This window comes from Callorhinus ursinus, unplaced genomic scaffold (genome assembly GCF_003265705.2).
Source record: "Callorhinus ursinus isolate GAN/ISIS: 27379988/994484 unplaced genomic scaffold, GSC_fseal_2.0 scaffold19, whole genome shotgun sequence".
In the NCBI taxonomy this organism is placed as follows: Eukaryota; Metazoa; Chordata; class Mammalia; order Carnivora; family Otariidae; genus Callorhinus; species Callorhinus ursinus.
Window position 1 is genome coordinate 22,158,315 of NW_027397081.1, and position 26,768 is coordinate 22,185,082.

At 53.1% G+C, this 26,768-nt stretch overlaps 1 protein-coding gene across 4 annotated transcripts in view; it reads right to left on the reverse strand.

The window, feature by feature from the left end:
• KIRREL3 (kirre like nephrin family adhesion molecule 3) overlaps positions 1-26,768 on the reverse strand; it is a 541,225-nt gene that overhangs the window by 33,738 nt on the left and 480,719 nt on the right. For all 4 annotated transcript variants that reach the window (XM_073903960.1, XM_073903961.1, XM_073903959.1 and 1 more), the window contains exons 6-7: positions 9,725-9,882; positions 655-805 (exon numbers count right to left, since the gene is read on the reverse strand). In XM_073903960.1, coding sequence (XP_073760061.1) covers positions 655-805; positions 9,725-9,882 — 309 coding nt within the window. The remainder of the gene's footprint in view (positions 1-654; positions 806-9,724; positions 9,883-26,768) is intronic.

Here is a 26,768-nt window from a genome sequence, read left to right on the forward strand (position 1 = left end):
CAAGCAGATTGACCCAGGGGTGCCTCAGCTTCCCCACATAGGGACCACCAGCATACCTACTCAAATGGTGGTTGTGAAGATGAAATAATTCCTGGAAAGTACGGGCTGACTAAAAGACTACTCTTCTTCCTCTTCTTCTCTCCTTGAACCCTTCCATGAGCAGGCCCCCCTGGGTACCCACGCTCTGTAGGGCATGCACTCCTCCCCCACTCTGGAGCTCTGAGCACCCTGCTGACCCCAGTACCTCTGCTCTGGTTTTCTCGCCAAGGGAGCGTGTGGGGCCACCGGGTTAAAGCAGAGCTAGGGCCCTGCTTTATATTTGTTGACATGGAAAATTCTACCTGATACAGGTTTGGAAATGTGGCTTGAACAAGTCATTGGCAAAAGATCCTCATCTGATGTCGTTACTTTGTGTGACAATAAGGACAAGCCCTTTGGGTGCCCACAAACACAACCTCGGCCAGTCCAGGGAGCTGTCTGACCCATTTCCTGTCTTCAGACACCTCGCAGGGCTGTGGTGTTGGCTCTGGTGACCTGGTTATCCAGGCCTGGCTCTTCCCCCCAACCTGTGCTTCAGGCAAGGAGTGCCGGAGGTGGGGGGGGGGTTCCTGCCCCAGGCCTGGCCCGGCTGGCGGGGGCCGAGTTAGTACTCACGCTGGATGTCGATGGTGACCGAAGTCTCCTTCCCTCCCGGGATGGCTTTGTTGGTGGCTCGGCACACGATACTCTGCCCGTTCTCCACATCGCCAGGGGAGATGAAGAGGGTACTCACGATGCTCTCACGCTTGCCATCTCGCAGCAGGGTCTGGGGGAGCAGGGAGAGAAGGCCCCAGGTCACTCAGCTGGGGTGGCCTGGGCAGGTATGGGAAGACATGCCCAGCCTCAGAGAAGAAGGAGCCCTTAGTTCTGGACAGCCAGGGGTGCGAGTCTCTGCAGAGAGCTGGGGGGTTACTGGTGACTCCCTGGCCTGGCTGAGCCCTGGGCTGCAGAAGGACAAAGGAACTAGAAGCTCTTCGATCACGTGGGAAAATCAGCCTGGACTTGTATACCCCAAAGGAAATCCGGCTGCAAGTCTCTCCTCTGGTGTCTGGGGGAAGCCTCTGGGTCTGCAGGCAGCACTGAGGTGCATGCAGCTGGGGGGCTGTGGCCCCCCCCCCTGAGGCAGTGAAGTCACCTGTAGGAGGGGGTGCAGCTTGGGTCACGGGGGTAAGGGCAGGGCTGGGCTGGGGATGCAGGGAGAATCAATGCACACTTACCATTTCATTACTTTATCTACGTAAACCCTTCCAACTTTTCAAATCATGTCACTTCATGACCTCATCAGAGGCCTGACCAACCAGAGGCGGGACAGATGCCATTATCTTCCCCGTGACAGATGAGAACACAGGCAAGACCAGGAGGGGCTGCAGAACCGTACCAAACTTACACTCCAAGTTGGGGGTGAGAGGGTTCTAGAGTGGGCTGAAGAGTCTCCCCCAAATTCATGTTGTCTTGGAGCCTCACAATGTCACCTGATTTGGAAACAGGGTCTTCGGAGATCAGCTAAGTAATTCGCAATTAGTGAAGGACCGCAAGAGGAGATCATCCTGGATGGGCAGTGGGGTGGTGTGTGGGGGGGCAAATATAATGACTGGTGTCCTTAGAAGAAGAGGGGAAGACACAGAAAGGAAGGAGGAAGAAGGTCATATGAAGACAGGCAGAGACGGGAGTGATGTGGCCACAAGCCCAAGGACTCTGGGAGCCACCATGAGTGGAGGCAATAAGGGAGGACTCTCCCTGGAGGGAGCACAGCCCGCCGACACCATGATTTCAGACTTTTTGGCCTCCAGGAGGCAGGACAATACATTTCGGTTGTTTTAGCACCGGTTGCGGGACTTCAAGAGGGCAGCCCTAGGAAACAAAGGCAAGTCTGAAAGCCTTTGGTTTCCTGCCTTCCATTCCTTCCATTTCCAGTGAGGCCATGCTGTGCGCCTTCCCAGCTCCCTCCCCGGCGGTTTGATGCCCAGCATCCTGAGGTCACCGAGACCCAGCAAGGTAGGTGCTGGGGGAGATGTGTCAGGCAGAGGGGCCCCTTCCAAAGTGGGACTGGACTTGTTCAGGACTCAGAGACTTTTGATCCTGGGAAGCTACTTAACTCCCTCCAGAGAAGGGTGCCAGACGCTGTCTAATTTCTCCTGCTTGGAGCCAGAGGATAGATGAATAGACTTTACTTCTCAAAACCTCCCTGAAGACAGTACTGGTACTGTTCTCACCAGACCCTGAAAGGAAGGGAGCACTGGCTCTATTCAATAGAAAAGAAAACTTAGTTCAAAGGGAGTCAGAAACTTGCCGGGCAGGGCTGGGATTTGTGCTTGAGGATGGTGACCCCAGAGGCTGTGACCCTCCCACCACTGCTCCCTGCGAGCTAGACTGTGGTTAGTAAGATCTTCACTTAAAGATGGGAACAGTTAGAGGGATTCAGCAGACTTTTAAGTTTACTGAGCTACTTAGCAGTGCTAAAAAGGAGACAGCCGGCCCAAAATGGAGTCACTTACGTGTAGGGCCCCACATCAGCAAACCAAGACCTAATACCTAGCTAGCCTCCTGTGGTTTCAAACCCCAGGCCCCCCTGGGATGTGACGTTTAACTGGCCAACCTGGAAACCCCTGGTGGGCAGGGGGAGGTCATCCTTCTGTTTCCCCTAAGGGAGACCGTGCCCGAAACGAGGCATTCTTTGCCAATAACTTCCTTTTTCCCTCTCCATCTCTGCCTTTAAAAACCTTCCGTTTTTGTACACTTCCTTGGAACTCCTTTCTATTTGCCGGATGAGATGCCGCCTGACTCATGAGTCGTTTAATAAAGCCAATTAGATCTTCAAATTTACTTAGTCGAATTTTTGTTACATGTAGCCTGCTGGAAACTTGCTCTCTGGGTCCTCAGCTCTGTGTGGTCCTTCCCAGCAAAGCTGGGGCAAAGCTGGTGGCCTACAGCACTAGGAGCACATGACTTGAGCCATCGTCTAGAAAGCGCATCCTGCTTTAGACAAAGATGCCAGAGAGATCCACAGAGCAGGGCAGTGGTCTGGACTATTTCTGCCCACGTTCCAGAACCACCTGGGCCTGGGCAGGCTCCCATGGTACATTCTTTCCTGGGACGTGGGGTGGTGGCCTCAGCCCTGGGCAGAGGGGTCCTGGAGCGGGGCTGGGGGGAGTGATGGGGTCAATCCCAGCAAGCCAAGGGGGAGGGGCTGGGCTGTCAGTGTGATGAGGGTCTTTAGCTCAGCCCCAGGGCCAGGAGCTAAACTGGAGGCCAGCAGAATAGGCCCAGGGGTGGGGGGTTGGGGGGCCTGGGGCTGTGTGGTTTAGCCCCAAGCCAAGCCCTATCACAGTAACGGTTCTGGACTCTTCAGCAGACTTCATGTGTCTATAAATAGCCAGGCGTTAATAAGAACAATTTCCTGGATGGAAGTAAGGCCTGGGGTAGGGGGGAGGGAGGGGGAGGCGGGGAGGGAGGTCGGTATGGTTCCTCCTCATCCCCTTGTCTTTACTTTTACGCTGTGCTAACAAGAACATTTACATGAAGTTTGACTCTGCCAGGCACCTCTCCAATTGATCTGCTCCCCGCCTGGTGGAAGGGAGCAGGGCTGCCAGGGTGCTGGCCGGAGGGGAGCGGGGAGGCCGGAGCTCCTAATTAGGCCCTCTGACTGCTTCCCTTCCTCCCCATACCCAGGGTGCTCCAGCGCCTCTGAATGATGATTAATGACATATTTACTGTGTCCGGGCATGTGCTTTTCTGGGAAATAAAAATTCTGGTTCAAGTTGTTTGTTCCACCTAATTAGAGAAAAGGGAGATGTGTTCATTAACCAAGGGGAGAGCAAGGGGAAGGCAGGGCCTCAGCAGCTGGCTTCCCCTGGGAAGCTGAGCATCTCACCCTGGGCCCCAGCTCCCAGGGATCGGACCCCGGGTGGTGTCCCCAGGGAGAGGCCAGGGTGCAGGCATGGTGTAGGTAGGATGTTCTGGGAAGGGCCGGGGAGACGGGCCCACCTGCAGGTGTAAAGCTGACCCCCACCTCCCCGGCCCGTGGCTCTGCAGCCAGCGCTTGGCCTCGGTCTTCTCAACCTATTTCCCTTCTTCCCTCAGTCCTTCCTTATTCTCTTTCTCTTCTCTCTTTTCCTTCATTCCCCTCTTGCAAATCTCCCCAGTCTCCCCTTTTCTCACATACAAATGAAGCCTTTGGACTTTGTGGTGGCCTTGAAGGTACAGGCCAGGTGGAACATTCTATCATTTGCAGGTCCTCATCCCAGCCAGCTTTCCCCTCCTCTCCCTCTCCTGGTCTCCCTTCACCGAACTGGGCTCTGGGGACACACCTTGGGCCCCAGCCTCCCACCTCCTGCTCCAGAAACCTATAATAGAATGCAAATCAGCTCAGGGAGGGTAAGTGGATTATGAATGGCAAGTCACTTTGTCTCTGGGGCCACCACCTCCAAGGCCCTTCCTCCAGCTTGGTCGGGAGGAGCGTGCTGCCAAATCTCGGCCTCACAGTCCCCCAGCCCGGCTCTCATGACCTCGCTGGGGGCTCCTGTGGCTCTACCAGGACCCCAGCTCACCTGTGTGTGGAGATGCGGGGCAGGGGCCTGCGCACGGTGGGCTTTCCGCCCCTCGGCCTGTGTGTGGGTCCATGCGCCTCCATCCACGAACAGCTTCTAAGCTTTCCAGACTATCCGTCCCGGTGGCTGTGTGAGGCGTCTCTAGACCCTGCCTGCCGGGTGCAGCTTCCTGTGCCCCCAGCCCCACTGCGCCATCCCTGAGGGCAGGCACTTGGCATTCAATTGGCAGAGGCCCGGAGGTGGGGCTGGGGCGGGGGGCCAGCGTGTACCCTGTGTGTGGTTGTCCAGTGTAGGCAGCAGTGCTCGCTCAGCTCTTCCCAAAGCCCCCAGGGCCTCAGCTGGGTAGTGGGGAGCCCAGAGGCCCCACCAAGAGGCGGGCAGCCTGGTGATGCCTGCGTGGGAACCACAGATGACGGGGTGGAGCGGGGCGTGCAGTGTGGAGGTTGGAGGGAGTGCAGAGGGTGGGTGCCCCAGCCCTGGTGCTAAATTTGGGGAGCTCACTGATATGCAAACAGCCTGGAAAGCCCTTGCGTGAGGCCCGACTGCCTGGCAACAAGGCCTTCCTCTTCTCCCTCCTCACTCACCCCCCCCACCTGCTGTGTCCTTTTTTTTTTTTTTTTTTTTAAATTTTCTCTCTTCTTCCCCTTTTTATAGCTGCCTGGGGCAGGAGTGGGGGGGGGAGGATCCATTAAGGCCTCTTGTCACGTGGCTCGAATGGGGGCTGTAAGGGAAGGTGGAGAACCACAAGGCCATTTGCCCCAGACCCTGCATCCTCGGGGACCCCAGGCTTGTGCCCTGGGTGAGAACGGATGCCCTTCACAAAGAAGGCCAAGATGGGTGGCAACTGCCTTGCTGCGTGGAGACTCTAGGCCCCTAAGAGAAACATGGAGGGGGTGCTGGGATGACTGCTAGAAGAGAATACACGGCGGAAGGGGCTCATGGAGGGAGCTGGGCCCCAGTGAGAGCCTGAAGGGGTGCTGTTCCAGAGTTCCTCTTAGCACAGGGCCCTAAGGGGGCTCCTGGTCGGGGGGGGGGGGGGGGGGGGGGCCCCTTGGGCAGGCAGCAGCCTGAAGCTGGAGGGAGCAGACAGGTAGGGCTGGAGAGTAACGGGCTTCAAGGTAAGTACATATATGACTGGCGGCATCCAGGAGGAGAGGACTTGGAGAGAGGCCTTGGCACCAGCTCCGCTGCTTCCGCAGACAGACACCCGCCGAGAGTCCCAGGCGCTCACCCAAGCACCCGGGCCACCAGGGTGTCCAAGTAGAGGTACCACAGCCTGTGCTGGGGGCGGTGGGGAGGCAGAGGGCACTTCTTTTTCCTGATTCTCCTCCCAGGGCAAGGGGCCTGGCCATCCTCAGTGACACCATCCTCCACCCTGCTGGCCACATGCTGGATAGCAGAAAGAAGGTTGCCTGAAACCAGAGCTGCTGGATGACCTCCAGGGAGGCGGACCTGGGATGGAGATCTGAGAGGAGGGTCTAACACGACTGGCTAGCACTCTCTCTGCCAGGTGCTTTCTGTACATCGTTCCTTTCGAGTCTCAGAGCAACCCTCCTGGGCGCCCGTGGCTAACCGCACCCTGTTTTGCAGCTGGGGAAACTGAGGCAGAGAGCCTAAGTTACCATAATATGTGATGGAGCCCTGCAGTGACGCTGACGTTCCCATCTAGGAAAGGGGAGAGCAAGGTGCACCCTGGGGTCCGAGAGGCTCAAGCGAGGGCCGGGCAGAGAGCCTGCCAGCCAGGCACTCTTCTCCTTTGAGCCTTACAGCTATCCTCTGAGGCAGGCGCTGTTCTCGCTCCCACCGTATAGGTGGGGACACTGAGGCACCACAAGGTTAGGTAGCTTGCTTGCTCACCTTCACAGAGCTGGAAGGGGGTGGAGCCTGGATTCGAAGTGAGGCTGCCCAGCTCCGGGGCCCATGGGCTTCACCAGCACCAGGTGACAAATACTGAGGGCTTCAGACCTCAGGGCTGTCTGGGCTGCCCCAGACGATCTTTTCTGTAGATGCTGGGCGCCTGGGTGCTGCTTGACTGTGTGTGCATTTGAATGCTCTGTTTCTGTCTCTGTTTCAGCTGCTCACATTCCTCCCCCGACCCTAAGCAGAGCTTGTGGGGGCAGCTCTGCCTTCGGGTCATCAGAAGTGCCACTGTAACTGGTCCTTGCAGTCCCGGGGAAGGAGCGGGAGGCAGAGGGGCGGACTTGGTGGCCCCTAGAGCTGGTTCCACGTGAGCACTGCTGGGTCACCCACCCTTCTCTGGGTGCTCCACATCGTAGGTTTGTAGCTTGTTAGAGCTGGCAGGCACCTGCTCCGGACTGAGCTGTGTGCCCCCCGCCCCAAATTCATATGGTGAAGCCCGGACCCCCAGTGTGAGTATCTATGGTTATCGGGCCTTTGAGGAGGTGACTAAGGTTAAATGAGGCCATAAGCACGCTAAGGTGTCCTTATAAGTAGAGGAAGAGACACCAGAGATCTGTCTCTCTGCACACACAGAAGAAAGGCCATGTGGGGACACAGAGAGAAGCTGCCGTCTGCTAGGAAGAGAGATCTCACCAGGAACCAGGCTTACTGGCACCTAGATCTTGGCCTTCCAGCCTCCGGAACTGAGAGAAACAGATGTCTGTTGTTTAAGCCACTGGTCTGTAGCATTTTGTTATGGCAACTCAAGCCTACTCATACAGAGTGTCTGATCCAACTCCTTTGTTTTACAGAAGAGGAAACTGAGGCCCAAGGAATGACTTTCCTGAGGTTCACAGAGCAGGGTCTGGAACCCCAGCCCCTCGTGGCCTGGTGCTGCCACGCTGGTCGTCTCCCTGCAGGAGTGTGATCAGGGCTGGGGTCGGGGGGCGCGGTGCAGAGGGTTAGCGTGGCCTCCTGCCCTGGTCTGCTGTAGCACCATGCCAGGCTCTCGGAGGGGCCTTCTCCACATGGATGACGCCACGTACTGGGGCGAGGTGACCCCTGGACAAGGCGCAGCCGGGTGACTCTGAACTTTCTGTTCACCAGATGGGGGTGTGTCCTCGGCAGGACATAAACCTTGGCAGGGGCCAGGCTGGCCGAACTTCAAGGAGGGACTGGACAGATGCCCAGCGGGGAAGGAGCACCCCTTGCCTGCCTTTTTATCCTCGTCTGGATGATATAGTCCCTCTGCCAAATTTTTGTATTTCATAACACAACAGGGGTGGCTCCAGCCCCGATGTGAGTGAGTGAGGGATTTATTTCTCAGTGCTCCCCCACCCCGGTCCCCCACCGGGGTGAACTTGTACCGGATGGAAGGCATTTGTCCGGGGTTCTGGCACCAGACTCTGGGTGAGGGCCCAGAGGCGGGTGGGGCCTTGATCAGCAGCCCCGGGGCTGACTCCTTGGCCAGGTGTCAGCTTTGGACAGGACACACCCCCAGAGAAGCAGCATTCTGGCCTCATACCCTCCACTGGTGATGAAAGCCTTGCTTATCTTTTCAAGACCCAGGAAGAGGAGCTGGTGGTGGGGTGGGGGGCGGGTGGGGAATGGGTCACACATCTCCCCACTTTCTGAAGCCAAGGAGAGCCACAGGGAGAGGAGAGCTGGGGTGCTGGAGGCCTGGACCTCCAGTCTGAGCCTGGGCGTGCTGGTTGGCCCTGGGGCCGGACTCGACCTCTCAGCAGCTGCCCCTCCGTCTGAAGCTGCACTGGGAGGGAATACAGGAAGGGACATGGCCCTGGGCACCACGAGACTGTCGTCCGGGCCACTCACCAACTGAGAAGGGCAGTCACTTCTCTTTCAGGCCTTGGCTTTCTAGCTGTAGATCAAGGGAACCAGACTGGCCATCCTCCATGGTCCTGTTCATCTTCAAAGACTCTGTGGTATATAAACGCTGTCTGGGACTCTATTTACAATTTCCTTGAGTGGAGTCTGGTGGGGGCGGCTTTAACATGTACCTGGGATTTTATTTTTCTTCAGGTAGGTTGAGGCCAGCAGATCAGGAGATGACTGCCATGAGGAAGGTCCTTTGTTACAGCTCCCTAGAGGAGGGGGAGCCCCGCTCCACATAGGGTCACAGGGTACGCATCTGGGTTGGTCGGGAGGCAGGGAAAACGTGGTGCAAGCCTTTATCATGGTTCTTGTGGGAAAGAATGGACAAAGCAGGGTGAGCAGCTGAAAGGTTTTAGGATTGGGTGGTTTGAATAATTTGCACAAGCTCTAGGCTATAGGACTGATCTCCAGTTATCCAGTACCTGGCCCTGAGGATTTAGGGGTGGAGGCTAGCACCTGGGACTCCTAGCTGGCTAAAAGGAGGTGGTGAGGGTCTGGATGCAGGATTGTTTGCATACCAAAGGCATGTTCTCAGCATGTGGTTTGCTGTCTCTAGGAATTAGCTAAGCCTGGGAGTGGCAGTCCCTCCTCATTCACAAGGCTTTGAGATGTCAAAGCATCATAAAATATAGAAAAATAAAATACAGAATATTTTATAGAAATAAAATATAGAAAATAAAAACCTAACTAATACAGGGGCCAGTTCAAGGCATTTCCGGCTCATGGCACCTTGTGTGAATTACAGAAAAACACCCCTGCAGGTAGGTATCTCAGGTGCAAGGCATGATGAAGGATTATGGGCTGGACTTCCTGAGTCAGGCGTCTTGGACAGGGAAGAACCTAAACAGCCTTACCTGGTAGCCCTGGAAAGTTGGCCAGATTTAGCACATAAAAATACCAGGACACTCAGTTAAATCTGAATTTCAGATACATAGTGGATAATTTTTTAGTCTAAGTATGGCACATAATTATGCCCCATGCAATATTTGGGATATACTTATATTGAAATTCAAATTTAACTGGGTGATTTTATCTAGCAACCCTAGGCCCTGGCCACTTCTGTCCTTGAGCCTCCACCTCCGACCTTACTCTATTCTTAGGGAGCCCCAGGAATTACCCCAGGAAAGAAGAGAGGAAGACAGAGTTACACAGTCATCGAGACAGAAAAGGTCAGATAAATAGAAACATAGGGCGAGAGGGAAAAAGTGACATGAAGCGAGAGAGAAAAAGACCCAGAAACAAAGAATGAGAGACAAAAAGCACACACAGAGAACGAGAAGGGCAGAGTTGGGGAAAGTGGGCTCTGCCCGCGCGGCTCCGCCCCTCCTCCTGCCCCCAGGCCTCACCTTGGAGTAAGTAGCCCCATTGATGACCTCTCCTTTTCGCAACCAGATGATGGAGGCCGCAGGCTTGGCGTTGTCCGCGTGGCAGGTGAGGTTGAGGGGGTCCCCGGCCCGCAGGCTGATTACAGGCCCCCCCAGGATGACCGGGTCATCAGGTGGCACTGCGGGAGTGGCAGGGGGGGGAGAGGAGTAGAGAGGTCAGACTGAGGGCGCTGGTCCCCTCCGGCAAGGCTGGTGGGCTGGCCTGGGTGGATTTTATGGAGCCGATGACAAACAATAATTATCATACTCTAATAAAATGTATAATCCCCTTGTATTATAACAATAATAGCAGAAACAGCAATAATCCCTGACATACGCACTGCATGTTTATTTGCAGCCGATGTTCATGCCATCATCTCATCCGAGGCTCACGATGAGCCTGTGAGGGGACAGGGCAGGCATCATTAGCTCCGTTTCACAGATCAGACTGGGAAGCAAAGCTCTGCTGCCAAGATAATATCTGTACTTTCTTTCTTTTTAACTTCTCTCTCTTTTTTTTAAACAAGCACTGTCACATCTGTTGTCTGATTTAATCCTTACAACAGTCTTGCAAGGTAAACATTATTATTACCCCAGTTACGTAGCTCTGGAAATCGAGGCTCAGCAGGATTAAGTGACTTGCTCAAGGTCGCTGGGGAATGGGCGCCAGAGCCAGGGCCGCAAGCCAGGGCCTCTGACACCTGCAGCTCACCGCCAGTCCCCTGCCTTTGCAGGGGCAGGGGGCAGGGGGCAGGCAACCTTGCAAGGCTGAGACAGTGTTTCAGAGGGCTGTGCGACCCTTGGCACCTCCTAGGAACTTGATTCTCCCAGAACGGCTCCAACTGCCTCATCTCAGAGCTAGGATGAATCTCTGCTGCCCACTTCTCCCGTGGCATTTCACAGAGGGGTGATCAGAGACTCGTGGCTCCTGAGAGATGGGGCATGCCAACGTGGGGAAGATGTCTCTGCAGCGGCTGCATCTCTCACCCAGCCCAGCACAGGGCCCGGTCCCTGGCGGACACTCCATAAACATTTGCCAAGTCCACTGGAGTCAACCCCTTTGATCCTCTTGACGACCCTGGGATGTAGGATGGGCACTTATGATGATAGATGACCATCACCTGGAGGAGAGGCCCAGAGAAGTTTAATGACTGGCCTAAGGTCACAGAGCCTCTTCTGATGTTGGTGCTTAGGGACACATGGGGGGGGGGGTCTCAGGCCTCTGCGGCTCCCGCCTCTCCTCCTTAGACAAACGGACAAACCGCAGAAGGGGAAGGGCTCCCTGGAGACCACTTGGGAAGTCCCTGGGCTTCTCCCCCCACCCCCTCCCCGGCCCCTCAGGAGGGGCTGCGTCAGTCAGTTCTGAGGCTTGAAGAGGGCTGAGCTAGCTGCATGTTTGCTGAGCGAATGGATGAAGGGGAAATCAGGTGATGATGGGTTGGGGTCTTAGCACAAAAGGCCTTCTTTGCCCAATTGCCAGAGAAAGTCCTTGCTTCCATCCAGGCCCCATGCAAGCTTCTGCCCTGGGGGATCAGGGAAGACGGACAGACAGTGGTGCCAGGCTGGTCCTGGTCCAGCAGGCTGTGCCTTCCACCCTCTTCCCCCCAGGACCTCGTGCCCACAACCTGCCTGACTCCCTCCCCTTCCCAGGGCCTTCCCCTATCTGCCACTCTCCTAGTGCACCCAGGAGACTCCAGGAGGCTCTGGGGCCAGGTAAACACCCAAAGCAGCACCTTCAGCTTGTGGCTGTGCCCGCTTCCTTCCTGGCCTGGAGGAGGCCTGGTTCAGAACTATAGCCCAGTGAGTGCCAGCCCCCAAGTTTCTATTTTCTGAGGAAAAACAAACCCTCGGGGTTTCCAAGATTCTATCAACAGCCCCAGAACTCCACCGGAGATCCTGGCCCAGAGAGGCAGTTGGCCTCATCCAACCCTGCCCAGCCTCCCCAGGGGGCTCTGGGCTCAGGCAGATGTTGGTTGCGGGCTGGATGATCAGGACAACTCCCCCACCCCCGCCCACCCCAAACTCCCTCATTAGTGCCAGAGGCCTCCTTGGTGCTGGTGTGGCCGGAGAGCAAAAGGGAGGCTAATGAGGGCTTTCCACAAATGGGGGGTGGGTGTGACAGTTGCTGATGAGGGGAATTTTAGCTCTATGCAATGCTGGGCCCCTTCCAGCAGGGAGGGCCGGGGCTGGGGCTCTTGCCCCCCTTTATTCTGTGGTGGCAGCTTTCTTTCCAGTAGGTGTCCAGGATGGAGGCGCTCTGGCTGAGCCTGAGAGCCAGAGAAGTTGGAAAGAACCATTCGAAGCTCCAGGAATAGAAGAAACACCAGGCCATCCTTGTCTCCGGGACTCCCCAGTGAAGAGCCAGGGGCTGTGGTCTTGAGGAAAGTGCCCTAAATCAGAAGGTGAATTGGGGCAGGCTGTCCCTCCTCCTGGTTTTATTTCCCCAGGCACAAAATATGAAAGGACAACAGGAGATCTGGACAGTTCCTTCTGGCACTGACATTTCTTGGGTCCGAGACAGTGGTTTCCAACCTTGGCTGCATAGTACAAGACTCTGGGGGAGACCTTAAAAATCCCGTTGGCAGGCCGCACCCTAACCAACTAAATTCCAATCTCCGGAGGTGGACCCCAAGCCTCGGGAGGTTCCAGTGCGTGAGCAGGTTTGAGAACCAACTGTCCCTGGGCCTTTGCTCAGGCGCATAGCACACTGTGATCACAGCGTAGAGCTCGAGGAGGTCTTTCTAAAAACCAAATACAGTGAGGGGCCAAGTTTCCTGCTTGCGGTTCTAGTCCTGTGTTTTGGAAAATTGGATTAGAGGGAGCACGGAGGACGGGAGAGGAGAGTGGGACGCTGCTTCATGAGTACCCAGGCGCGCGTGCACGCTCACACACACAAACATCCATCCTCAGAATGGGTCCTGATTATATCTTCCTAAATAAGTGGTTATCATGCGGTTATTCATGTAGCTATGCATTATTGATTGGCCTTCGCCTCGCTGCACACCAGATGGGGTAGGAGGGGGTGCGGATGGGGCTGGGATGTGCAGGGTGGGAGTGGGTGAGGAGGGAGGATGTTTGGGGGCCAGGAGGCTGAATTGAAATCAACAGTCGCTCTTGGCAGCTGTAGCGCGGATGGAAGGGGGCAACTCATTACCTCTCCATTCAGACCGGGCCCAGAGCTGGGGCTGCTGGGTGTGGGGTGGGGTGGGGGGGGGGGAGGCGCCAGCCGCCGGAGCCCGGAGATGCATTATTCATACATCGCCCTCACAGGATTGGTTATTATCCTGAACCACTATAGAGTTTGGTCTCCTAATTTTTAATCACAGGGAAGGTGGAAGCGTTAGCCTTTTGTGATTAATCCGGAGATAAAAATAGTTGACTGTTTTGGTGTTGTGCTGGTTGTCAGTCAAGAGGAAATGCATTAACTGTTGGGTGACCGAGGCCCAAGGAAGCCCTGAGTGCACCCCAGGCAGAGCCGGGCCCCAGAGCCCGCCATCGGCCCGGGAGGCCACAACTCTGCCTCAGACGGGGGCCTGCTCCTCGGGCACTGCTTGCCGAAGGGACACGTGGTGCCAATTACTGCCCCACAATTGTGGGGGTGCTTGGTTCTCGCAGTTTGCTCGCCTGTCATGCAGGATGCCGGCGGGCAGCTGGGGGGCTGCCCTCCTGCTCTGCGCTGCAGACCCTGCCACGCGCGTGGGTGTGCAACTCGGGCACCCGTTTCTCCCTGCGTGGGAGGGGCCCTTGATGACTTTTCTCAGAGCTCTGCTGCCAAGGGCGAGTGGACTTGAGCGGCCAGCTGAGGTAGGGAGACTGAGTCGAGTTGCGCATTGACAAAGAAGGAAACTGAGGCCAGAGTGCACAAGCACTGCCTAGAGCTACCAGGAAGTGAGGGCAAAGAAAGATGGGGATGGGCTTGGGAGGCGTGTCCTGGCTCCATCAGGGAGGCAAAGCTTTCGTCTGTTTTATGTACTGAGCTTCTTTACACCCTCTTAGGAAATAAGAGATTCTGTGGGGAAAAGCTGATGTAACACCACCCAGCCCCACCCCTATCTCTAAGAACGGGTCCCATGATCAGAAGGCCTTGAGCTTCTGGACTAAAGCATACACTGGGGTGACCATCTGACTGTCCTTCCCACAGCACACGGGCCGGACAGAGGGCAGAGTGGAGCTGGGGTCGGAGGGTTCCTGCCCTATTCTGGAATTGCTCACTGGAAGGCTGCCCAGTGACTATACAGTGTCAAGCTCATTTGACTCAGTGGTCTTGGTTTGCTCGGTTGGCCAACCTTGCCAGAACAGGCTGGGAAAATTCCCTTGGCCGGGCAGCACTGTGGGCGGCACTTCCTCCAAAATCCAGCGGGTCACCTAAGTGGGTCCCTGGCCGGGCTTCTGGGGTTCCTCAGAGGGTCTGTCAGCCCAGAGGGCTGGTTTCCACAGAAGGTTGATGGGGCACATCAGCCGACAAAGGCCAGCAGCAGGGACGCGGAGGGTCGTGCTGCCTGGTGGCTGCTGGGAGAAGAGCAGGAGGTCAGTCAGGCCACCTTCCCTCCCCCAACGGCATGGCAGAGCACCTCACAGACGCTCCTCTCTGTTGCTTACACCTTCAGCCTTGGGCTGCCTCTTGACTGACTTCCCCCCACCCCTCACCCACCATGCCCTGCCCACCGCCTTTCTGTTTGCCGAACAAGCCAAGCTGACCCCCTGGCCCAGGCCTGGCCCTGGCTCTTCTCCGCCTGGAATCTCTATTCTGTAACCTTGTCCTGCTGGCTTCTTCCTGTCAAGGAGGGTGCAGCTGAAACATCACGTCCTCAGCGAGGCCTGGCCACCCTGTAGACCAGCTCCCCCGCCATTCTTCTCTGCGAGCTCCCCCCACTTCATTCTCTTTCTCACCGTGTTCATTTATTGTTTGTCTCCTCTTATTACAAAAGAGGCTTCCTGACCACAGAGAAAGACCTTGTCCGTCTTGGTCAATGCAGAATTTCCGTGTCTGGATCAGTGCCTGGTGTCTAGTAGGAGCTCAAGCATTTGTTGAGTAAATAAACCGAAGCTGGCTGGGTTGGGGGGGGTTCTGTCATGGGCACTGATGTCTGGGGTCAGCACTTTTTACTTTGTGTGTGTGTGTGTGTGTGTGTGTGTGCGCGTGCGTGTGCGTGTGTGGTGGGGGTAGAGGTGGGGGTGGTGGATGAGTGAGTGTTGGGGGGTGGCAAAGATGGGGAGCCTGTTAGCCCTCCCTGGGACAGCAGTGCAGAAACTCTATGGTGTGACCCTGGGGGACTGGTTGCTTCCTGCCATTTCTGGAGAGGGCAGCCTGGGCTGGGAGGGCTTGGGGTGAGAGTGGGGGTGGTTCTTAGCCTGTTTTTGAGGTAGCACCATTCCTGCTGGTGGGAGAGGGAGCCCAGCTCAGTTCACAGGCTCACAGGCTGGCGAGAAGGCTGCAGGCTGAGCACCGTGACAGACCAGAGACACTTGGCAGACAGCAGGAAGAAGTTGGCTGCTGACACTGCTCTTCCTTGTTTTTACGTATTGGTGTTCAGCCCCAGGCCCCAGGGACCTGGCTGGGGTGCAGCGTGGGCTTAGTTCATGCTGGGAGTGCCAACGCTGACCCCACAGAGGGACGATCCCCCGGGCCTCCAGGCTGCCCATAACCAGCACTTCCCTGGCTCGAGCTTCAGGACTGTAGGCCAGCCAGCACTCAGCATTCCCTCCATCCCTCCCTTCTTCCCGACGGCCTTCATCCCTCCCTTCCTTCTCTTCAGCCTCCTTCCATGTCACCACCTGAGCGTGTAGTGGTTGAGGAATACCAAACATGGCCTGCCCTCTGGGAGCTGATGGGGAGACCTTTATGACTCAAAGCACGTGCCCAGGATGCACCTGCAGCATCCACATCACTGGGGAGCTTGCTTGGAAATGCAGACACTTGGGCGCTACCCCAGGACCATTCTGAATCAGAATCGGCATTGAACAAAGACCCTGGATAATTTGTGTGCACATCAGTGTGAGGAGGACTGCTCTGGAGGGCTCCTAGAATAATTACAAACTGATGAGTGGTTTGAAGGAGAAGCTCATTGGACAATGAGAGCACACAGGGGGCCTTTGTCCCTTTGTTGGCACCCGGCTCCCTCCGCGATTTCCTGGGACTTAAGTCAGAGAGAGGGTGTACGCTGCTTGCTGGAAACTGGGATTAATGTCAGGGCTCAGCATGAACATGTTCTACAGCAGGTTGGTTCCTTTGCCCAGGGCATTTCTTGGACTTGGAATGCTGGAGTTCTTCTCTGGAATTCCCCATCTTCTCTGGGGTCACTCTGACCCAGCCTTCAAGACACTGCTAAGGGGTTGTCCGGTCCCTGAGGAATCTCCTGCTTTGTCTATGAGCCCATAGCATCCTGGGCATCCTTCTGTCTCGGTAGCTAACCTAGTCTATGGAAGAGATCTGCAGATGCTTGTCTCTCCCCTAGACTGCCACCTCACCCATCCTGGATCCCTATCACCTGGCCTAGCACCTGCCTCACAGGGGATACCCCAGATATGTTTGCTGAGCTGAACCTGGCTTGAGTCCATTACTTTACAAGCTGCATGACGGCAGCCAAGTTACCTAATCTCACAACCCCCGTCCGCTTATCTGGAAAGTGGGGTAATAAAGATACCTGCAGGATGATTATGAAGGTTACTTTTATGATATGAAGAATGCAGAGAGCACTTTGTAAAGGCTTATGCAAATATTGGTTATTATGTCCAATTTTTAAGAACAATATTTAGTTTGGGTACCATGTGCAAGACACTGCGCCAAAGGCCCTTTTATCCTCATTACCCTTCGGAACAGGTACTATTGGGATCTCCATATTGTAGAGCAGGATACAGGTTCAGAGAGGGCAAATAACTTGGCTAAGGCCACACAGCAGATAAGTGATATGGTTGGAATTTAGATCCTGGTTTGTTTGACCCTATAACATTATCCACTAGAGTCAGCCTACAGACCTACCCGGGAAGCTGCGGTAACCCTTCAGAGCCCTTTCCACCAACCCTTCTGCCCTCATCACGGTCCTACATCCCCATGCTGATGCAGGACAGACTCTGCCTCTGCCTGTGGGCTCCCCTCCCCAGCCCAATTTCAGAGGGCTCTCGGAAGCATAGGCTTGGCTTGCAGTTGGTGCTTGAGAGGGGTCGGATAGGGAGTGGATGAATGATTTTGCGGTTCAGATCCACTCACTGCTCACTTTTGTCATTGTGCCCTGTTGTCAGGTTCTGGGCTACGGGTAACCCCAGCCTCCCGTTTCCTCACTCCTGGTGATGCACCACCTCATGGCCAAAGCACAGAACCTCAGAATGTCGACACAGGACTGGGATGTGTGGGTGTTTGCAGGACTGCTTCTCAGTGCGAGTTCAACTTTCATTTAGAAAATTTGTACTGAGCACCCACTAGGTGCTAGGCCCAGTGTGAAGCACTGGGGATTCAGAGCTCCTGCCCTAGTGGAGAGCCAGACAGTAAATGTAAATGACTATGTAACATAATGTTGGGTTTTGATAGAATATAATGATGATGAGTACTAAGAAGGAAATGACACCAGGTGGGGAATAGCTAGATCATAAATTGGCCTCTGGGATTCTCTTCTGGATTTCTCCTGTCCTTCCTGGATGTTACTTTCTGTCTTTTTCCCACCCTTAATTGTTGGTCTTGCCAAGTGTTTGCTCTTGCCTGGCCCGTGCCATTCTACGCACTGTCTATGGAGAAGCACATCACTGTGTACAGACAAATTGCCCAAATGCATGGTCCCCACTCTGGGGAATGGCACCACCATTTAATTAGCGAAGCCAGAAATCTGCAAGTCTTTCTGGATTCTACTCTCCTTCATCCTGCATTGCTAACCGTCCTGCTGAATTCTCTGACATACCTTTCACATCTGTTTCTCCCTTTCCATTCCCCACAGTCTTCCTGGGTCAGGCCCTCAGCATTTCTTGCTTGGATTATAATACCTAACCCCTCTCCCCATGCTCCACACCATCCCCAGAGTGATCATTATAAATGTCTGGTCATCCACCCCATTCGCCCATCTATTCACTTGCCATTTGCTGAATATCTAGCATTCCTTTGTTTAAAATCACTCAAAGAGGGGCGTCTAGGTGGCTCAGTCGGTTAAGGGTCTGCCTTCAGCTCAGGTCATGATCCCAGGGTCCTGGGATCGAGCCCTGAGTCGGGTTCTCGTCTCATTGGGGTCCCTGCTTCTCCCTCTCCCTCTGCTGCTCCCCCTGCTTGTGCTCTCTCTCTTTGTCAGATAAATAAATAAAAATCTAAAAAAACAACAACAACAAAAAAAACCAATACACATTCAAAGGTCCCCTACTGCCAACTGGACAAAGTTTGAACTTCTTGGCTCCTGCCCACCTCTCCAGCCTCATTTTCCACCCCTTTTTAACTCAAATTCCTCTTGTGGATAAGAATGACCTGCAATTCTTGGAATAAGTCACTCTTCCCCAATTGTCCCTCTGCCTTTGTTTGGCTAACTTGAAGGTCAAGCAGTTTGGGTTCAAATCCTGGGTCCCTTATTTTTTATTTTTATTTTTTAAAGATTTTATTTATTTAATTGACAGAGAGAGAGAGAGAGAGAGAGAGAGAGACAGCGAGAGAGGGAACACAAGAAGGGGGAGTGGGAGAGGGAGAAGCAGGCTTCCCGCTGAGCAGGGAACCCGATGTGGGGCTCGATCCCAGGACCCTGGGATCATGACCTGAGCCAAAGGCGGTCGCTTAACCGACTGAGCCACCCAGGCACCCCTGGGTCCCTTATTTATTAGCTTGTGGTCCTGGGCAAGTTGCTTAGTCTCTCTGGGCTTCAGTTTCCTCATCTGTAAAATAGGGACTATCATAAAACCAGATTCGCTGTGTAGTTGCCAGGATCAAAGTGCGTGTGGCATAGTACTTTATAAACCGTCCAACGTTGTATGGATGGGATACATTATTGGTTCTCCAAGCAGATGGGGCTCATTCCCATGAAAGATGATGGGCAGAGTGCTTGGGGCTTAGAAGTCTGGTGCTCTGTCTCCTTGGGAAAGTAGAGGTCACCAAGCTCTGGGTGAGGACCCTGATGCCCCCCACAGGGTGATCCCATGCTGCTCTGCCTGGCTTGGCTTCTCCTCCCTCCTGTCCCCCCCACATTCTGTGGCCATGAAGGTGAAGCCACTACTGCTAAGTGGTTACCAAGGCATGGATGAGCCCAGCTGACCCCATGTGGTGCAGAGACGAGCCATCTCAGCTGAGCTCATCCACACTGCTGACTCACTAAATCCTGAAGTTTGGGGTGGTTGGTTGCACAGAGGAAGCTAACTGATATAACTCAGTTAGCGACTGTCTGGCTTGCTCCTACAAGACTGTCCAAATTAGACCTTGCCTTTCCAGCCACTTCTCTCATGCTTTAGTTGGACTGGTCCATTCACCTCTCTATGACATGCTTTTGCTTGTGAAGCTCCCACTGGAAGGAAATGTCCCTACTCTTAAGTCTTAAATGGCTGTAATTCCAACCTCCCTCCAATCAGCTCAAAGGCTACCTTTGCCTTGTTAACTCTTGGTCATTCTCGAAGGCTCGGGTTATTGTCATCTCCTTTAAGAAGTCCCCTCCTGACTTCCTAGGGCCATATGCCACCTCCATGAGCCATGGCTGTTGGCTGCCCCAATAGCTGTGAGGTCCTTAAGGCCAGTCCTTATTAGGTTCTTTTTTCCATCCCTGGGTTTAGTATCCAGCCCATAGTGAGAACTCGGTCAATACTTGTTCACTGGTGGGACATCTGGGTGACTAGGCAGTTAAGAGTCTGCCTTTGGCCCAGGTCATCATCTCAGGGTCCTGGTATCGAGCCCCACATCAGACTCTCTGGTCAGCCGGGAGTCTGCTTCTCCCTCTGCCTCTTCCCCTGCTTATGCTTGCTGTCTCTCTCTCTCTCACTCTCTCAAATAAATAAATAAATAAAATATTAAAAAAAATACTTATTGACTGGTGCCTTGCCTGACCTGGCTGTGTCGGAAGCAAATTTCCCCCTTCCCACTAGCACCGAGCTTGTGCCTTTTCCGCTGGCGCTCACCGCAGTCTGCATTACATTTATCTGTGGACCTGTTTCAGGCCCCCTACCACTCCAGAGTAGGAGTCTTGACACCTTGTGCATTTTCCCTACCACCTAACACATAACCTTAGACACCATAATAAGAAAACAATAAAAATAATGGGTAATAGCTGATGCTGATTGATATAGGGCTTACAATCCTTCCAGAACTTACAATACTTCTAGAACTCTTCTGGTAATTTAGATGTAATCATTCAAGCCTCACAACAACCCTGCATAAGGTAGATACAATTATGCATATTTTAGAAATGTGCAAACTGAGGCATGAGCTCCTCTCAGAGGTCCCCTGACTCCAGTGACCTGCAAAGGCTCAGGACACTGGGAAGCCCATCTCTCCCTTGGGGCTCCGGATGGGCAGGGGATAAGAAGGGAGACAGAGTGCTTGGCTGGGCTCCTGGCTCCCAGGTCTTGGCTGCATGACTGGGGGCAAACCGCTTAATTCTCTTTGCAAGATATTGTCTATGTCATAGATATTATAGTATCTGTTTCATTGGGCCATCGTGCTGCTTAAATGAGTTAATACAAGTGCCTTGTTTCAAAGCTTGGCATGGTGTTAAGAACACAGTACTGCTATCTATAGCTCATGATATTGTCCTTGTTCAGTAAGGACGTCCACATGGAAACAGAGAGAGAATACTGCACAGGAAACAGCTTGTTTCAATCCCTTGTTCTGTACTTGCTCTGTGCCCCTGGCCTCAGCCTCCCTAGATGTCATGGTCAGCACCTTGCCCCCTGGCGAAAGCACAGTGATGAGGAGGTGGTTAGAGGCCAAGAGGCCCACAGAGACAGATGTGATGGGCAGGGGACCATCTAGCAGGCAGGGACTACCGTGATGGGGTAAGGCCAGGGGACACAGATGGGATGGGCAGGGGACCGTCTAGCAGGCAGGGACTACCGTGATGGGGTAAGGCCAGGGGAGACAGATGCTGGCTGGGGCTGAGTCAAACCAAGTCACGTGTTTCCCCCTCAAATTAGGAAGGGTAAGCTTTCTGTTGATTTCAAATTAAACCCTGCAAGAAGGTCTGAGCCATCTCATTAGTGAGGGGCTATTTGCAAGGAGACGGATGTTTCATTAATACTGAGCAGAAAAATAAGTCCCAGGGTGTAATAAGAACAGAGGGAGAGAAGGCTGGTGGGGAGGGCAGCACACAGCAGGCTCCGTGCAGAGAGGCGTGTGTGTGCGTGTGTGTGTGTGTGTGTGTGTGTGTTTGTGCGCGTCTATGACGGTGTGTGAGCGTGTGTGTGCATGTCCACAGGACTGCCTGGCACTGGGTGATGGTAGCTGCTGTGGGACCGGCGAGTGAACAGCCAGCGTGACAGGCGTGAGGTAGCCCCTGTGGTGGCCAGGGGGAGAAGCCGCCAGGGAAAGGGCGCCCCATGAGAGCAGCTGCACAGGGAACAGTGTGCAGTCGGGGAGTGCATCATAGGACCGTTGGGCACAGGCAGGGGTAGGAGGGGAAGGCAAGCCAAGGGTGTGGGTGTCTTCCTTGGGCCACCTGGGATGTGGGTCGTCCTGCCACGGAAGGGACTTGCTCCTTCCCCAGCTCACAGGGCAAGGTGAGTCCCCCTTCTCCACGTGTTTGCAGGAAACACAGGTGTGTGGCTGCCTCCCCGGGTCTGGCAAAGTCCTCCAGCTAGTTCTGACCTTGACTTGATGTTGGGGTTCACCTGCTCACCATGGCTGGGTCTGGGGGAGAAACCTATCATGGCCGCATGGGCTGCCATTTCCATGGTTTAAACCTCACAGCAGCCTCATGCTGTGGGGCCTTGAGTATCCTTATTGTACAGATGGGAAAACCGAGGCACAGAGGCCAATTCACTTGGCACCAGTTATGCCACACACAAGTGGGGGAACCAGGAATCTGGCTCAGGCCCCTGAGAGTCCAGTGGCCCACTCCTAAGCTTAGTGCTGTGTGGCTGCTTGTGGATGAGCACTCTCTCTTTGTCTTCTGTCCCCTTCCTAGCTCCAAGGCAGCCATCCTGACCCAGCAAAAGGCTGGTGGGACTCAGGAGTGTCCAAGTTGGTCCCATAAATAGAAAGCAGAACTGATACGGTTGGTTTTGCTATGGACTTCCATCTGGCAAATCAACCTTCTCGAGGGGCTGTGTGGCTTTCACTAAGGAGGGAAATGAGGCCGCGAGGAAAACTCCCTTACCAGGGCCTGGAGCCTCAGAAGTAATTACAGAAATAGAGGGGCGCTGGAGAAAGGGTCATCTCATTAAGGGATTTACAGAATCAACAGAAGAAATTCCAATGATTGGCTTTTAAAATGAGAGATTCGGAATGCCGCTTTGGCATGATGAAAACGTGCCTGGTGTTCCATGTCACCGTTGGTTGGGTCAGCCAGGGGAAGGCTGGGGGGGGAGACGAGAAGTGACAGGGACAGAGAAGTCCAGGGAGGGGGACAAATAGGGACAGACAGGCAAAGGGCAAAAGAGACGGAACCAAGACGTGCAAGCCACCTGCTCAGGAAAGAGATGAAAGCGAGGAGAGAAAAGACGCTGTCCCTTGCCACTGAGGCCGGTGCAACCAGATGGCAGTGTGCCAAGCAAGGAGAAAAGCAAAGTGCTTTCTCTAGGTCTCTTGTCACAAAAATTCATCCCAGGGCATCCCAGGAAACCACGAAATATACCTTTCAACTTTATGCAAATTTACCAAATCCGCTATTTGCCAGAATCCTAAGAGGAAAAAAGTCAAAGTCTTTTTTTCTGATCTGAGCCTGTTTTGAAAAAGCACAAGCCTCTAAATCTGAAAAAGGGCAACGCCTTTAGAATTCATTATAAAAAGATGTTTTAATGCTCAACTATAGTTTAGCACTATGGATGTTTTTGAAATCTCCTATCTTCCTCGTTTTTTCAGAGAGAGAGAGAGACACCACGTTTCTCCTCTGAAGTTGGTGAGCGTTGCATTTCATTTTCTATAGAGGGGGTACATTTTATGGGTGACTGTTCACAATCTTTCGGGATACTGCCATGAAGACATAAAAAGTCTGTTGCCTCTTTGTGACTCCAGGCCATGGCTCGGAGAAATTGGGCTGTGTGCGGCCTGTGGGGGGCTCGAGGGAAGGGGGTTTTTGTGGGTTGGGGTCCTGCAAGCCCACTCTGAGATAGAGATCTGAGGACGTTTAGTGAGGAACCCTCTCCGAACCAGCCCCTGATGGGAGCAAAGGAGGCAAGATTGGCCAGAGGGGCCATCTGAGCGGTGATGGCAGCACCATGAAGGTCTCAGCAGATCCTGCGGGAGCTGGGGCTCTGGGATGGCTCTTCGGGTGGTCCTCTTCTGGGACACTGGGCAGGCCTTATACTCTTGGGGGCCAGTCATTGGAAGGGGGCTCCCTCCCTTTAGCCACAGGTGATCCCCATAGAGGGACTCAGCAGAGCCAGCCATCTCTGACATTCTGGCAGCTAGGGAATGAGTCCTCCTGCCCTCTTGTCTAGAAGTGGGAAGAGGCATCAGGCTGGTCCATCATGGTGTCCACTGCAGGGGTGGTACTTATAGGAGGTGGGGGCATGGCCTCTTCTCTGAGTGTCCCCTTTTTCCCATCACTATTGAGATGGGGGTAGGGGGTGGTTTTGGCACTAGAGTGCTCTGTATCAGAACACAACCCCTCAGGAGAAGAGCTTGGGTAGTTGGCACAGAGGAGATGATGCTCCCTCTTGTGTGCTCTGCTTCACCAGGGCAGGGAGGGACTTCCCATCTGACTGATTACCCCCACAGCCAGTGTTTGCTAGTGTTCGGGGCCACCCAACCCTTGCGTCTCCAGCCCCAGGGGAGCAACGCGTGTGGGGAGAGGAAAGAGCACAGTCTTTGCTGTCACACGGAGCCGGGAACTGTGTGACAGGGTGACCTTGGACAAGTTTCTAAACCTTCCCGAGCTCCAGCTTCCTCATCTGTAAAGTGGAGCTAAATGGGCCTCGCATAGTGCAGGACTGAAGGACAGAATGTTCGAACAGAGCTGGACATAGCAGGTGCTCATAGTGGTAACCGTGAGCCAGTTCCGCAAGAAGGTGAATGGTGCCGAGAAGGCCCACAGCTTTCTCTCCTGTTAAATGGGTTGTTCCCATGAGTCAAGGCAGAGGGTCAAGAAAGCTCAATCAAATATATGACTTGCAAACATTTTCTCCCATTCTGTAGTTTGCCTTCTCATTTTGTTGATGGCTTCCTTCGTTATGTAGTCCTACTTAATGTGTTTTGGCTTTTGTTACTTGTGTTTTGGTGTCATACCCAGGAAACTGTTGTCAAGACAATGGTAAGGAGCTTTTCCCCTGTGTTTTCTTCTAGGAGTTTTAGGGCTTCAAGTCTTGTGTTTAAGTATTTAATCCATTTTGAGTTCATTTCCGTGAGTGGTATAAATGAGGGTCCAATTTCATTTTTCTGCCCGTGTTTATCCAGTTTTCCCAGCATCACTTATTGAAGACCTATCCTTTCCCCATTGAGTTTCCTTGGCTCCCTTGTAAAGTATCAGTTGACTGTATATGCACGGGTTTATTTCTGGGCTCTCTATTCTGTTCCATGATCTAGGTATGCATTTTTATACCAGGACCATACTGTTTTGATCACTACAGCTTTGGAGTATAGTTTGAAATTAGGAAGTATGATGTCTCTGGCTATCTTCTTTCTCAGGATTACTCTAGCTATCCAGGGTCTTTTGTGGTTCCGTGTAAATATTAGGATTTCCTTCTTTCTCATGCTGAGTAATATTCCACTGTATATAGGTCACATTTTCTTTATCCTATCATCCTTTGGCAGACACTTAGGTTGTTTCCATGTCTTGGTTGTTGTGAGTAATGCTGCAATGAACCCGAGAGTACAGATGTCTCTATGAGATCCTGGTTGAAATTCCTTTGGATATACACCCAGAAGTGCAATTGCTGGATTGTACAGTAGCTCTATTTTTAATTTTTTGAGGAACCGCCATGCTGTTTTCCAGAGTGGTTGCATTCCCACTGCATTCCAGTTTGCATTCCCACCAACAGTGCGTGAGGGTTCTTTTCTCCACACCCTTGTCAACACTTGTTATCTCTTGTCTTTGGGATGACAGCCATTCTAATTGGTGTGAGGGGATATCTCATGGTGGTTTTGGTTCGCATTTCCCTGATGATCAGTGATGTTGAGCACCTTTTCCCACGCCCGTTGGCCATCTGTATGCTTGTTTAAGTAAGCTCCACACCCAGCGTGGAGCCCAGCACGGAGCTTGAACTCATGACCCTGAACTGAGACCAAGAGTTGGTCCCTTCAACATATTTTAAGAAAAAAGAAAAAGAAGATAGCAGGAGAGGAAGAATGAAGGGGAGTAAGTCAGAGGGGGAGACGAACCAGGAGAGATGATGGACTCTGAAAAACAAACTGAGGTTTCTAGAGGGGAGGGGGTAGGGGGATGGGTTAGCCTGGTGATGGGTATTAAAGAGGGCACGTTCTGCATGGAGCACTGGGTGTTATGCACAAACAATGAATCATGGAACACTGCACCAAAAACTAATGATGTAATGTATGGTGATTAACATAACAATAAAAAATTAAAAGAGTTGGTCCCTTAACCAAATGACCCACCCAGGTGCCTCTGTATGTCTTCTTTAGAAAGCTGTCTATTCAGGTTCTCTGGCCATTAAATTTTTTTTTCTATTGAGTTGTATGAATTCTTCATATGTTTTAGATACAGAGAAAGAAGATTATATATATATATATAGTGGAATATTATTCAGCCACGAGAAAGAAGGAAATCCTGCCATTTTCGACAGGATGAAACTTGGATGAAACTGGAGGGTAATTATGCTCAAGTGAAATAAGTCAGACAGAGAAAGACAAATCCTGTATGGTATCACTTATCTGTGGAATCTAAAAAAAGCCAAACTCAGAGAAAGAGGTGGTAGAGTGATTGTTACCAGGGGCCTGAGGTGGGAGACAAGGGGGAGATACTGGTCAAAGGGGACAAACTTCCAGTTATTAACAGCTTCTGGGGATCTCATGTACAGCATGGTGATTATAACTAATAATACTGTATTCTATATTTGAATGGTGCTAAGAGAGAAGATCTTACATATTCTTCCCACAAAAAAGAAATGGCAGGGCGCCTGGGTGGCTCAGTCGGTAAGCGTCTGCCTCCAGCTCAGGTCATGATCCCAGGGTCCTGGGATCGAGCCCCACATTGGGCTCCTTGCTTGGCAGGAGGCCTGTTTCTCCCTCTCCCACTCCCTCTGCTTATATTCCCTCTCTCGCGGTCTCTCTCTCTGTAAAATAAATAAGTAAGTCTTTAAAAAAAAATCTTAAAAAAAAAAAAAGAAAAGAAATGGCCATTATGTACGTGATCAGTTGGAGGTGTTCGCTAACGCAGTGGTAATAATCCTTTCCTAATATACTAAATGCATCAGATCATACATTGTATATCTTAAACTTACACAATGTTTATATAATGTCTATTATACCTCAATAAAGCTGGGGGAAAAAAAAGCTCAAGTCAGATGCTAATATGTAATGTGGGAGAAACAACACAGAAAGAGCCCCAGTGTCTCCTGCTGACAGTGGCCTTGAATGACCTTATCAGATCTGCCCAGAAGGCCATGTGGGGCAGGTAATTTGTGACACCGTACAAGACTGGGTTGGGGGGGGAGAGGGGCGGGGGGTGGTCTGGAATGAAGAAGGACGCTCCTCAGAGTTTCCTCATCTTTTCACTAACGTCCCACTTAACAAGAGAAATGATTACGAACCTCCTGGGTGTCAGCCACTGAGCTAGGTTCTCTCCCCAGAGTTAGCCCTTTGTGTAGTTACCCTCACATCCCTAGAAGGTGGGGGGAGGGGCTGCTCTCTCTTCCCAGAATGCCTGTCCCCTTCTTTTCTGACTTGTGGACACCTATGTGACCTTTAGGTTTTGCGGAAATGCCTCCTCTGGACTCCACTGGACTATGACTGTGCGTCCGCAGGGCC